The 14,153-nt window shown below is 40.4% G+C and overlaps 1 protein-coding gene across 7 annotated transcripts in view; it reads right to left on the reverse strand.

Moving 5' to 3' along the window:
• Positions 1-2,423: 2,423 nt before the first annotated feature.
• Positions 2,424-14,153, reverse strand: part of AAGAB (alpha and gamma adaptin binding protein) — a 60,767-nt gene continuing 49,037 nt past the window's right edge. For 4 of the 7 annotated variants that reach the window (XM_045395622.3, XM_005559882.5, XM_015452436.4 and 1 more), the window contains exons 6-10: positions 11,340-11,422; positions 10,443-10,539; positions 5,832-5,936; positions 5,509-5,558; positions 2,424-4,861 (exon numbers count right to left, since the gene is read on the reverse strand). In XM_045395622.3, the coding sequence (XP_045251557.1) occupies positions 4,784-4,861; positions 5,509-5,558; positions 5,832-5,936; positions 10,443-10,539; positions 11,340-11,422 (413 nt within the window). In that variant the 3' untranslated portion in view covers positions 2,424-4,783. The remainder of the gene's footprint in view (positions 4,862-5,508; positions 5,559-5,831; positions 5,937-10,442; positions 10,540-11,339; positions 11,423-14,153) is intronic. The other 3 variants (XM_045395623.3, XM_073996114.1, XM_073996113.1) reach the window with 1 other exon arrangement.

Here is a 14,153-nt window from a genome sequence, read left to right on the forward strand (position 1 = left end):
AGTCAGTGGTTCTCAGAGTGGGTCCCAGGACCGAACCAGCAGCATCGGTATCACCCGGGATATTAAAGACGCAAATTCTCAGGCCCCACGCCAGGCCTACTGAATCCGCAGCTCTGTAGTGGGGCCGTCCAGGTGGCTGTGGCGTGGGCTCACTTCTGAGAACCACTGCTCTAAGATGCACTTCCTGTTCTCCCCAACCCACTGTGTTCTCTCCTTCCCACAGCCATTAGGGCTAGTCACAGCACTCTTCACATGCTGTCTTGGCATTGTCTTTTGTGACCTTGTCTGGTTTGCCCCCTGCTCCCACCTGAGTTGGACTCTGAGTTCATGGAAAGGAGAAACTACATCCTGACTCAAGTCTGGATCCTCTGCCACACCTTGCTCAGATTCTGGCACCACCGACGTTCACAGTCAGTGTTGGCTGGACCCTGAGTTCCTGTTTCTGCTCTCACCAGGGTAGAAGGAACAAATTTAAGGCTCTCTGACTTCACCATTAATGACTTCCTGAGAATTTCCTGGGGAAACATGATTGTTGCAGGCCATGTCCTTGGAATTCAGATTAAAAGAACCTTTTCTCTCCTAAACTATGCTGCTGTTTCCATAAAGTTCCTACCCTAGGCCTTAGTCCACATTTTTGTGTAATAGCATTAAAGCCACCTGGTTGATAATAGCAAGGGCAGGGGCAATGATTGGACACCTCCTTCATTAGAGAGAACCCAAGAGGCTTCCTACTCAGTAAACTGGGCATGAGCAAGCAGCTTTGGGTGGCTGGTGATGCCTCCCAGATCTGTAGCTGTGTGGAAGAAGTGTTTGGGCCTAACAACGGATACACAGAAAGGGGTTTTAAAAGTTGTTTTTTTTTTTTTTCTTTTTACCCCCAGGCCTGTGTTCCAAAGATGCAGTAATAACCATTAGGGCCAGGTTTTGAATCACAATGTTTTTCAAAAGGAAACAAAGTAGAACTGTAAATCCCTAAGAGTGGGAATATGCTATTGCTGTTACCTTTTTTGTTAATTTTTCTGCAAACCAGAGAACAACTTAGAATAGAGCAAGATACTTACTATGCTAGAACTTAATTCTGAGTAAAGAGACCTACGTTAAGAGCAAGCTTTGTGATGCTAACAACAGGCCTATGTAATGCCAAAGTAGGAAATTTAGAGGATTTCTCTTTTTTTTTTTTAAAAAAAAAAAAAGCCTGTCGCCCAGGCTGGAGTGCAGTGGCACGATCTCGGCTCACTGCAAGCTCTGCGTTCCAGGTTAAAGAGATTCTCCTGCCTCAGCCTCCCGAGTAGCTGGGACCACAGGTGCCTGCCACCACGCCCAGCTAATTTTTTGTATTTTTAGTGGAGACGGGGTGTCACCGTGTTAGCCAGGATGGTCTCGATCTCCTGACCTTGTGATCTGCCTGCCTCGGCCTCCCGAAGTGCTGGGATTACAGGCATGAGCCACTGCGCCCGGCCAAAATTTAGAGGATTTCTAAGATGTTTTCTCTAAGAGCTTACATGCCAAAGGTGCCAGGATGGATCACTAAACCCTGAGTGGAATCAAAAATACTAGAATTATGCCCTGCACAGTCAGCAGTCTACTTTCATGAGACATACAAATTATGGGAAAGTTAATAGGGGGTTGTTTTCAAACTAACCTTGTACTAACACCATACTGGGTTCAGTACGCATGACCAGACTTTTTACACTTTCTTCACCTATAGTCCTCTAATAAGATTTGGTACTTAATGACATAATGCTGTAGCTAAATTGTCTATTGTAAAATTAACAGGGGCAGTAGGGAGAGTGAAGAGCAAATCTAATGCGTTAGAATATTCACTGAAACTCTTGTCTCCATCAATCAGAACGTTCTATGAATCAGAACCCCTAATGAATCAGAACCTCTGACCACACTGGACACGTTTGCTAAATTTAGCTTTGCATCAGCAAACGCTGAAGCTCAGGATAGTTTACAGAGCTCTCATCTTACCCTTAGACAGTGATTCTTCTAAGACTCTTTTTCCATGGCAGGCCAAGGCAAGGCAAGGGGCATTCCACACGCTCTCTCAATGGCCATTGTTAAGAGACTGGCCCAAGGTTAAAGGAATCTGACAAGCCATGGCAAAAATTGTTGATCCCGACCTCTCCACAGTGGGACCAGGAAATCAGCCATATATCACATTTCACGTGTTCGAAATAGTTTGCAGGAATGGCCTGACATGCTCTATGGTCCTTGAACCACATCCCATATTACTCAACCATCTAAGTCTAGCTTCCCTGAATCTCTAGCTTCTCTGAATTAGACGTGGCCAAGTTCTATAAATAGAGAGCAAGCAAACTGGTTCTGTCAATCTTCTCATACTCTGGCAGGATGGCATATTTTAAAATTATAAAAATATCTATGTCTTCATCACTCTAAAATTATTACATAACACATGATTTTCTCAGGGGAAAAATGTTTATTCTTGTCTTTCCTTACCTTCCAGCACTTATGTATGGATCTTCAAACTTTGTGATCATATACATCCAACACAAACCATACTTTACAACCAAAACTAAGGGCCTACTATGTGCCAAACACTATGTTATGCAAAACGAGAAATGTTTAGGGAAAAAAACAACCAAAAACCAAGTCTCTTATTTTAAATTCCAGCTGGCAATTCTGTAACAACTTGTGGTAGTGTGAACATAGGTCACTGTAGATAGACTGCAGCTATTACTGTAGTGTTAGCTCATGATCACTATTCTAACATGGGCTTTTAGTAGATTTCACTAGAGACCTTCATCCCATATGTCCCTAGAGGAGGCCAATATCCCTACATAGCTGAGGTCTTAAAAACATGACATTACATATGCAGGGTAAATTCCAAAATAGTGAGCTTGACAAACTCTTCCACTATTCACTATATATGTCTAATCCAATGAAGGATATAGGGCTTCCCTCGCTCATACCCCCTAAAAAACCCACAAAATCATAATAATAGACATTAGCAGAGTTTATAAATAAATCACATTTTAATCATCTGGCTTTGTTTAATCTACCAAATCAAATTCACAGATTTTTCTAGTCTGGTCTGTTTTTTCTAACCAGATGGCCTAGTATATTTTCTAAAACCTTCCATCTTTTAAGGAAAACATGTTCCACCTTTTTTTTTTTTGCAACCCCAGAGCCAACTTCCCTAATGCAATCACCTCAAAGAAACACTGATGGGCTGGTGGTGAACCACAGACTCAAAGTCCTTCAGAACAGTAAAAGAAAAAAAAAGGAAGGAACAAAAGGTCACTAAGCAATGTCCAGTGTTCCCTGGAAAGCCTCTTCCTGAATGCTTCAGTCACTGAGCTGTCTCCTCCCTGTGGTCACTCCTGCTGGCCCCCGTAGCATTCCATTCCTTCTGCCATCTGTTTCAGGTTCTGCAGTGCTTATAAGGTGGTGTCTGGAGGGGTGTGAGCCTTATTTCTTTCTGCTCCTAACCCAACCTGTTTCTTTCATGCGGTGTAAATGGTTCTAGGGCCCACCTAGGCCAGAACCGGTTCTCAGCTGGTGTGTGGGCACCTTCCATCCACTGTACTATGTGCCAGTTCAGAGCCACAGCAATAATGATCACAGTGAGGGCTAATGATATGCATTACAAAGTCTACAAAAACAAATAAGGATTTTTATTTGCTGTACTTTCCACTCTTCCTTTAAAAACTTGCCATTTACTTATCAGTTCCTTTGGGGCTGACCCACTCACTCAAGACAAAGGATAAAGAATGAAAGATAGTCACCCAAGGTTCCAGGCCTGGAAGGGCAGAGAGGAGCTATGAACCTCGGAAGTCAAACAAGGTGCTCAGGAACTCACTGCCCAACATTTCGCTTCCCCACCCACTCCTTAGTGTTCCCCCTTTGGCAGTCATCTCTCTTTGGCTGTAAAGAGAAAAAGGGGGAAATGTGCCTTGTTTTGTGGGTATAAAGTATGACAACACAGCTCTGGCATCTCCAGCAGCAGGGGAGAACTCTAACTAAGGCAGAAGAGTTTCTTTACGAAAATCACAGTATATGATCACCTACGGTCTCCGTGGCCCATACAAGGACTCCTTAAGGTTCTCTCTAACATACAACCTATCTCCCACAACTCACTAGAGAGGTTTTATTCCCACTGGAATAGAAATCCTTTGCCTCATTTATTACAGTCTAAAAACCCACACTGGCTTTTTGATTCTTTCTAGCATGAGCTCAGACACTATACTTCAAAAGAATGCCCAGAAGCATTTTCTTAGGTAGAGACTAAGCTGTGGGCTAAGACTTTGGCCCCACATAGCTCACGTCAATTCTGCAGATGCCTCCTTTCCTCCCAATAAAAGCATCATAGCTCAGAGCTACAAGCTCCTTGAACGGAGAAAACCCAAATCACCCAGGAAAGTTGACACAACTCCTGATGTGCAGTATCAAGTGTGAATGCTGGAAATGCTACTTAAAAGGTTGACCAGGAATGGCCTGGAGGTTGTCTTCAACTTGAGTAAATCACACAGACCTCTGAGATTTATCCTACCCTCATTCCTAGAACAACAACAAAAAATTTATATTTAAGAAATCCTCACTCATTACTATCACTGTATTCCTCGCTCTCTTACAATATACTGAGGAAAAAAGGATTTCTCCTTAACCTTCTACTAAAAACTAAAATTAAGGGGACCCTATAAACAAGTCAGGCAGCCAACATGATAATGGCAATTTTGGCAAAATATGACTGGGCTGAGTAGAGAGAGATCTCAGAGACAGCTAGCATCTTTGTTAGTCAAACCCCAGTATGAATAATTTAGTGCTCTTCATCAGATGAAAGGCCTTCAATTTCATCTCTGTCTCCCCCGATTGCCATCCAGAATGCTTTGGCCACCTGTGGAGAGAAGCATGCAACAAATGTTAGGCAACAGCTACATTTCAGCTTGTTTCATATGTTATGCCTTGAACTGACTGAGACCTACAATTCTGCACTTTGCCCTCCAGTCCTCTGGCAACACATATCAAAACCCTTGAATACCATTTGATCCATGATCGCCACATCTAGAAATTTATACCAATGATATATTTAGAGTTGTATACAAAGATGATGTGTAAGGATATGCACAGCTTCATTATTTATAGAAGCAAAAAATGCACATGACCTAAATGTCCAAAAGGGAACAGGATAAATTATGACACATTCATATCAGGGAACACCATCAACCATCCAAGTTTCCTGCCAATAACATGTGTTGGTAATAATATAACAAAACAACTAAGAGTTTTCTGGCCCAATAGTTAGAAAGGCAAACATTGTGAGTCTCAATGAAGGTTCCATGTCACTCACCATAGAGGTGAAAAATCTTGGTTTGAATGCAGCAACTATACTATTACTGTATAAATATTTAATTAGTTAGAAGTTAATATTCAATGAAAAGCTCACACTAAGACCTTCAGAAATACACAAGTGTGATATATAATTATAATAATAGCACTGGACCTTTTATAGGTACTCACTAAATACCCGGCTGATTGTCTCACCTTTTCTGCATGCACCTTTCTTTGCTCGTGAGGAAGTGTCGCAGCCTTGTCTAGGGGGAAAATGCATCTTAAGAAATTTGTCTAATAGCACAGGCCACGTAACACGTTGAAAGAAACAGAAGAAGGCAAAAGCAGGAAAAGTAAAAGGAAAGAGAATGAAGATGGAAATTTTTTTTTACCAAGTCCCACGAGTAGCTAAGTTTCTCAAGACAGCTGAGACCAGAACAAGGAATCCAATCCAGCAGTGAACAAAATAAAATGCTACTACATAAAACAGACAAGCATCAATACGGGAACATATTAGACACAAGGGATCCGATTACCTTTCATTTCCTTTAACTTTGAAAACAGTCTTTCAAAATTCTCCACATCTCCTCCTCCAGTAGTAAGACTGGCTAGTTCTTGAATATCCAGATCTAACATGGGATCTGAAATAGGGATTTGTCACATTATCTGTCACGTTATTTGCATATGTGCTACACTGAGAGAATCCTAAGGCAAATGATAGCCTTGATGAAGTCACCAATGATCGAAGGCCCAGTGTATATACCACCTTTACAGTTCATGGTGCCTCGCCCTGCTTGGCTGCTAGTGGGCCCTCACAAATGAAGCGTAACTATTTTATCCTCACAACATTGACATGAGGTAAGGAGTACTATTTCCATTCTAAAGATAAGAAAACCACAGCTTAGAGGTGAAGTGACTTGCCGAGGTCACAGCTAGTAAGTGGATCCAGACACAGGGGTTACCAACTCCAAAAGCATACTCACTCCACTAAGGTACATTGACTCACCAATAAATGACTAAAGTTTATACCATATTTTACTATACAACAAATATTTTCACATCTATTATTGACAACAACTATAAAAGGTGATTAGAACAGATAACATTATCTGAGAATAACAGAAAATGATATGGAAAAAAAACCCTGTATCTAAAAATGAACTCATCTAAAATTACAGCTATTCAGAGGTAGAGCTGATTTAAATTCACATTTCCTTACTACTAATCTTTTACGGTTTCTACCTTGGCACACTGCTTCTTTATTAAAGTTTGTTTTTAATCAGAAATTTAACTTCTTCTCCATTCCAGGCCCACTACCTTCAGAATGTCTTCCCTGCCCATCCCAGTTTCACAGGTCTCCTTCCTTAGAATTCTTTCTACATTTACTGTTTCTAGAACTGTCTTAGCACTTGCATATATTACCTTTTATTCTAACATTTCTCCACCACTACTTTAATAAATACTACTACCATAAGAGAGAGAGTTTGCTTTGGATCTGCACCACTGAATACTTTAACTTACATGGTCCCATTTCATCTTTGCAACAGCCCTATGAGGAAAGATTTGTCACCGTTATTTTACAGAAGAGGAAACTAACACCAACAGAGGTTAATTTACTCAAGGTCAGGCCATTACTAGTGATAAAGCCATGATTTGAACCCAGCAGGGTTCCAATTACAGGACTCCAATGCCTATGACCTTAATCACTACATTATAGGTCCTATCTCTATATTTTTAGACTAAGCTCCATGAAGATAGGATGACTTATAATTATTTGCATCTATTACAATGCCATATAGACAATTTGGTGTTCAAAATGTATTTTGGTTAATATATTTGCTTTTGTTGAATGGACATGTTGTGTAGGAAGTTAGTATATAGGGCTGAAGATAAAAGTTTGTGATCTATCTGTGTATACATAGTAATTGAGCTGTTAATGCAGACAGAATCACTCCATGCCTAAATATAGATTTGGAAGAGTTTAAATGGAGCAATGAAGAATGTCAATATTTAAAGGCTGAGAAAAGGAGGGTATCTACCAGAGAAAGAGAAGGAATAATCAGAGAAGTAGGAAGAAAACCAGGTGACATCGTGTTGGGTGAGGCACGGGAAGATAATGTTTCAAAGAGGAATTGATCTGTAACACTGAATGCCGCCACAAGGTCAAGATGAGGACTGGAAAATATCTACCCGATTCAGTGGCATGGAGGTCATTGTTGGCCTTTGCACAGAGCTGCCGTAGTGGCATACCAGGGGCAAAAGACAGACAGGAGTGAGGTGAGGGGCAAATGGGAGGTAAGGAATAGAAATAAGTTTAGTAAAGAGATAAGGTGGAAGACATGGGATTGAGGAAGTGTTTGGTTTTTATTGATTTGGTTTTGCCTTAAATTTTTTTCTTAATTTATTCTTTAAAAAAAACTTGCAAAAATAGTATACAGAGTTCCTATATACTCTTCACCCACTTTCCCCTAGTGTTAACATCTTATATGACCATGGTACAATTATAAAAATCAAGAAGTTAATATTGGTATAATGTCATTAACCACACCATAGACTTTATCAGTTTTTCCACTAATATCCTTTTTCTGTTCCAAGATCCTACATGGAATTTAGTTGTCAAATCTCCTTAGTCTTCTCCAATTTGTGACAGTTCTTCAGTCTTTCATTGTCTTTCATGACTTTAACACTTGTATGGTCAGTTACTTGTATAATGTCCCTTAACCGGGTTTATCAGATATTTTCTTATTATTAGATTGCAGTTATGCATTTTTGGTGAGAATACCTTCTCACTGCATCCTATAAGGAGGGCTATTATGTCAATATGTCCTATTACCAGTGATGTTAATAATTAAATTACTTCATTACATAATTAAAGTGGCTGGTATCTGATGAGTTTCTCCAGTGTAAAGTTACTATTTTCCCCTTTGTAATAAATAAATATCTTGAGAGAGATACTTTTAGACTATGCAGATATACTTCTCCTCAAACTTTCACCGCTAATTTTAACATCCATCAGTGGATCTTGCCTGCTACAACTATTACTGTGTTTTGTGCCTAATGATGGCTTTCTACTTTCTTCATTCCTTTTGTATTTATTACTTGGGATTCTTCTGTAAGGAGATGCTGTCCTTTCTTTCTCATTTGCTTATTCAATTATTTATTTATATTAGTATGAACTCATGGATAGTTAGCTTATTCTACGGCTTATAACCCAATACTATATTAAACTACTTTGCTGGTCAAATTGTTCCAGATTTAGCCACTGGAAGCTCTTTTAGATTGGTCCCTAAGCCCTTTCAACATGTCTCCACTCTTTTTTGAGAATTTTCTTAATTTCTGGTACCATGAGATGCTCCAGGGTCATCCTGTATTTTTCTTGCCCAAGTTCAGGAATCAACCACTTCTCCAAGAAGCCCTACTTCCTTTTATTGGAGAATGGTATTTAGAAAGCAAGATCTGGCCAGGCGCAGTGGCTCACGCCTATAATCCAAGCACTTTGGGAGGCCGAAGATGGTGGATCACCTGAGGTCGGGAGTTTGAGATCAGCCTGACCAACATGGAGAAACCCCATCTCTACTAAAAACAAAACAAAACAAAAAATTAGCCAGGCGTGGTGGCACATGCCTGTAATCCCAGCTACTCGGGAGGCTGAGGCAGGAGAATCGCTTGAACCCAGGAAACAGACGTTGCAGTGAGCTGAGATCGCGCCACTGCGCTCCAACCTGGGCAACAAGAGCGAAACTCTGTCTCAAACAAAAACAAAAACACAACAACACACACACAATAAAAGAAAGCAAAATCTGAGTGCTAAGTGTGTCCACTGCTACGGCAATATTGTTGCTTCTGGGCCTCTCAGTGGACAGAACTAGGAAATACATGTGTGTATACTAATACACACATACACACACATCTGTATTTATTTTCTAACTGTAAGTATATTTTTAAAACCATGAGTTCATACTGATACACTAGATTCCAATCCAGTACTAAAGGGTACATCTCGGCCTTCCCTTTTCCTTATTGGTAACCTTTTTCCTCTGGCAGTAAGAAACCTAGCTCTCACTATCTATATTTTCTTGTTTTCTATATGTCGGTATATGTGTGGTGTATAAAATATCTATATAAAAAATTTCAGAATTAGCCATACCCCAATAAGAAACAAATTTACTAAGTAGAGTTCAGTATTTGTGTTCAGTTCTTTTTGTTTTTAGTCTTATGGTATCTAGTCCAATAACTGTTTTCTACAGTTACTTAGGTTTAGTGCTTGAAGTCCCCACCCACTTCAGTGTGATTACTAGTTTGTTTTAACGGCAGAGACTTAGGCAGGTTTAAAAGCCAATGGGAAGGATTCAATTGAGAGGATAAGGTTGAATAAACTGGAGAGAAAAAAATATATACATGATTTTTTCTTCCTCATATGTTTCTCTAACCAATCACTTGAGTTTTCTACATGAATTATCTTATAATAAGAAAAAAGAGTTTTAAAAATGTATTACTGCACAGGAGCCCTCTGTAGCATAAAGATAAAGTAAGAGTACCAGTAGTTCCCCAGCAAAAGAAGATTTATAGTTATTGTCAAGTAAGTTCCTTGGTTTTCTGGCTTTTGGACGGCATATTGGATTCCAGTTTCAGCTCCAGGACCTTCCTGCTAGATGTCCTTGGACAAGTTATTAAACTTCTCTGGGCTTTAGCTTCATCTCCATAAAATAACTTCTCTGCAAAACTTCATTACCAAATGAGAAAGGGGATATAAAAGAACTTTAAAAGGATGTGGAAGGGCTTATAAATACAAAGTTGTATTATTCTTGTCACCATCAATTCTGACTACTGTTAAATATTATGAAAAAACTATATGATACAGAGCTAGCTGTTTCGCCACCTGGTTCTGTCTGCCTTGGCTACGATGATCTGAATCAAGATCCTGCTAGGAGAATTAAAGAAAAAATGGTGCTCACATATTTGTTATGTATTTATTCTTCTTCCTTTTTCTGATAGCCACTGGCAAGGCTCACATTCATGTGTGGTACACTACCACTTTTTTTTCCCTTCTCTGTGTTTAAAGTCAATTTCTCCCTCAATGATTTCTGCCCAGATACCTATTCCAAGTTGCACAAAGCTCTCTCTTGGCAGCCAAAGGAGGAACTTACCCACAATGCTATCAACCTGGGCATCTGTTGTATTAGATGCACCACTCCGATGATCAGAGAGGGATTCAGTCCTATCTGCTGCTGGCAAATGGGGTTGCTGTTGAGGAAAATACACATAAGCAACAATTTAATAGACTATTCCAGAACTAAATCCAAAAAAGCTCACACTTTCAGTCCTTCGTTGGCTTGAGAAAAGAGTAACAGGAACTGGAGGCAAAGAAAGAAGAGCAAGATCACATTAAAAAAATAAAAGGCTAAAAATTCACTAACCCAGGAGTACTTTCCCCCAAGGAAGAACCAGAAAGTGTTGATTTTGCTTTAGACTATTAAAACATGTTTTTTGTTTGTCTCATTTAAGATCCATGTTATATTCAAAATGTGAAAATGTAACACAATCGTAACACAAATAGCTCAGAGGCTGTTGAAAAAGATCCCTGGAAAGACAGTGTGGCACTGTAAAATTTGCTCTTGGCTCCAGCTGCTGACCAAGGTAAAGTTGGAACAAAGTTCTTAAGGACGCAGGGTTGAAACTGGACTACAAGCTCATTGAGGACAGGGACCTTGCCTTGGATTTGCCAAGGTCTTTTACACAGGAAGTACTAAAAAAGCACCATCAAATTTACTTTCTATTTAAAGATCTGAAGGCAAATTAATGCCTCAGGGAAATCCTAGCATATTTTAGAAAGCACCCTAGTAAAAATAAAACCAAAGCTGTAAACATCTTGAAAGGGCTTACTGCATTAGCAAGGGCTGTTTTAGGCTTTCCTTTCATCTATTTTTAACATTCTCCTTCGCCTTTTAAATGGAAAAGAAAACAATGGTGAATGTGTAAAGATTCACAATGACAAGGAGAAATTAAAGCCAAAGAAGGAAAAAAGATCCAAGAAGAACCTTTACCTCTGGGTGACAGGGATCTGCTGACCCAATGCTATGGTTTGTTCCAGTCAATGAGTTGAGAAGGCTAAAGCCTTGGTTCCTATCTAAAAAGGAAAAACACAATCACTGAAATTAGTCATTTACATTTTAAACTGTTCAAATGACTAGGATGATAAAACAAACGCTACTTATTTGTTTTCAAAGTTCTAACTACATATATGTATTTTTTTGAGATAGGGTCTCACTCTGTCGCCCAGGCTAGAGTGCAGTGGCACAATCACAGTTCAATGCAACCCTGAACTCCTGGGCTCAAGTGATCCTCCTTCCTCAGCCTCCTGAGTAGGTGGGAATACAGGTGCCTGCCACTGTATCTGGCTATTTTTTTTTAAAATTGTTTCTTGTTTTTTGTAGAGACAGGGTCTCATTATGTTGCCCAGGCTGGTCTTGAACTCCTGGCCTCAAGCCATCTCCTGAATCAGCTTCCCAAAGTGCCAAGATTACAGGCTTGAGCCACACCCCCGGCCCTGAATACACTTTTTTAAAGTACATTTTTTAAAAAAATCACAGACTATTAGTCCAGGTGGAAAATAATAGCAGGGCCATTATAGACAAACAAAAAGCCAGTGGTTCTATTTGCAAAGATTAATAGCACTAATGCTTTAATAGCCACTATGAACTAATATTCCATTGTTTTAAATAATCAAAAACATTTAAAAAATCAACAAAGGCATTCATATCAGGTGAAAAGGAATATGAATGCTTTTTGAAAAAAGCTCTAGGGCTGGGTGCGGTGGCTCACACCTGTAATCCCAGCCCTTTGGGGGGCCGAGGCGGGCGGATCACAAGCTCAGGAATTCAAGACCAGTCTGACCAACATGGTGAAGCCTCGTCTCTACTAAAAATACAAAAAATTAGCTGGGCATGGTGGTGGGTGCCTGTAATCTCAGCTACTCGGGAGGCTGAGGCAAGAGAATCGCTTGAATCCGGGAGGCAGAGGCTGCAGTGACCTGAGATTGCACCACTGCACTCCAGGCTAGGCAACAGTGCGAGACTCTGTCTCAAAAAAAAAGAAAAAGAAAAAAGCTCTAATTTAAATATGAATGAAGCAACTGCAGTTAAGGCTCCCAGTATGCTGTTTGTATTTACAATGGAGGACAAATCTGGAGCAACACATCTAGCACTGTTCAGAGTACAAGGGCCAGCCTTCATCCAGCAGTGTTCCCCAGAATGACCTGGAACACCTTATTAAAACTATCCTAGTATTCAAGGACTCTATCTGAGATTCACTGAGTCAGCATCATTAGGATAGAGATCATGGAATCTCAACTTTTAGCAAGTACTCCAGGAGGGTCTTATGAACACAGTAGTTCGAAAAACACTGCCTTAGAGTAGAACATGAGACTATAATCCAAGAGTAACAGTACAGAAGGCAAAGACTTTCTCTCTCAAAAAGACAACTTTCTCCCACCTTGCCTTTCCTCTCCCTATCTCTTCCCTGACCTACTCTCATCTCTCTTTCTCTAAACCACCTATAAATTCCCTACACCCTTTCCCCTGCCAGATAGTTGGTCATATAGAGATATCCAAAGAGAGAAACTTTGCAGTGTCCTTCCTTCTTCCTTTCACTTGGGAAGATCTGCTTTTTAAACTGGGATGAAGCCTCAAATGTGGCCTGCTAGGCTGCAGCCTGCAGATTTCTGGAGCTTGACTCTCGCCACGGAGGCAGTCATATGCAGCTATCAATCCAGTACCTCTGCATTAAAAGCTACCTTGGTCTGGGCAAAACTAAGAGGCTGCTGCTGCCCTACTGCTTTTCATTCTGTACAACCTCAACAGTGGCAGCATGGTCAGAGGTTCATGTGTACTCCTGGAGCCCCCCTTATCTCCTCATCCAAAGGCCTGGGGTCTAATCCAAAGACGGGGGCTAAGGTTTCAGCAGGGTAGGACATGTAGGCTCAGAGGCCCAAGAGAAGCAGATCCATGCAGTGTCCTATGATGACAGTTTCAGAGCCTAAGGATGTTTATTCAAACATCAGCATGGTTCTTTCTTTTGGCCAATGTGTTGCTGATTTTAAAGTAGCTGTATGTAGTTATGTAATACTCAGACATGGATTTTACCTGTCATGAAGATATACATTAGTGCTCTTATAACATACTTTAAGCTATTTGTACAAAAGGCAATATCTGAGTAATAAACTACTTCTGTAAGAGAGTCCTCACTTCTATTACTGGAAATAACTTGGACCTTAGGTAATTTTCCAATTCAGTTCATAAATCTCTCCATATTCTAATTCCACAGCTTATATTTTTCCTCTGTTAGGCAACCCCTAAACTTGGCAGGCTGGACTGCAACTCAAAGAATAACGCAATACAATGTCAGTTTATGCATGTTATGAAACCAAAGCAGTCTATTTGAAATGCCTCATTCCTTACTGTGGCTGTCTGTAAGGAGAACTGGGATGGACAGGAGTTAGGAGTAGGAGTTAGACTCATCACTGTATACTGTAAACCTTTCATTTTTGTTACATGTTCATGTATTATTTACCCATTCAAAGAGATTTTTTGAAAAATTTTTTTTTTTTTTTTTTGAGACAGAGTCTGGTTCTGTGGCCCAGGCTGGAGTGCAGTGGCGCGATCTTGGCTCACTGCAAGCTCCGCCTCCCAGGTTCACGCCATTCTCCTGACTCAGCCTCCCGAGTAGCTGGGACTACAGACGCCTGCCATCACGCCTGGCTAATTTTTCTATTTTTAGTAGAGTCGGGGTTTCACCGTGTTAGCCAGGATGATCTCGATCTCCTGACCTTGTGATCCGCCCGCCTCAGCCTCCCAAAGTGC

The sequence above is a fragment of the Macaca fascicularis genome, chromosome 7 (assembly GCF_037993035.2).
Source record: "Macaca fascicularis isolate 582-1 chromosome 7, T2T-MFA8v1.1".
Classification (NCBI taxonomy): domain Eukaryota; kingdom Metazoa; phylum Chordata; class Mammalia; order Primates; family Cercopithecidae; genus Macaca; species Macaca fascicularis.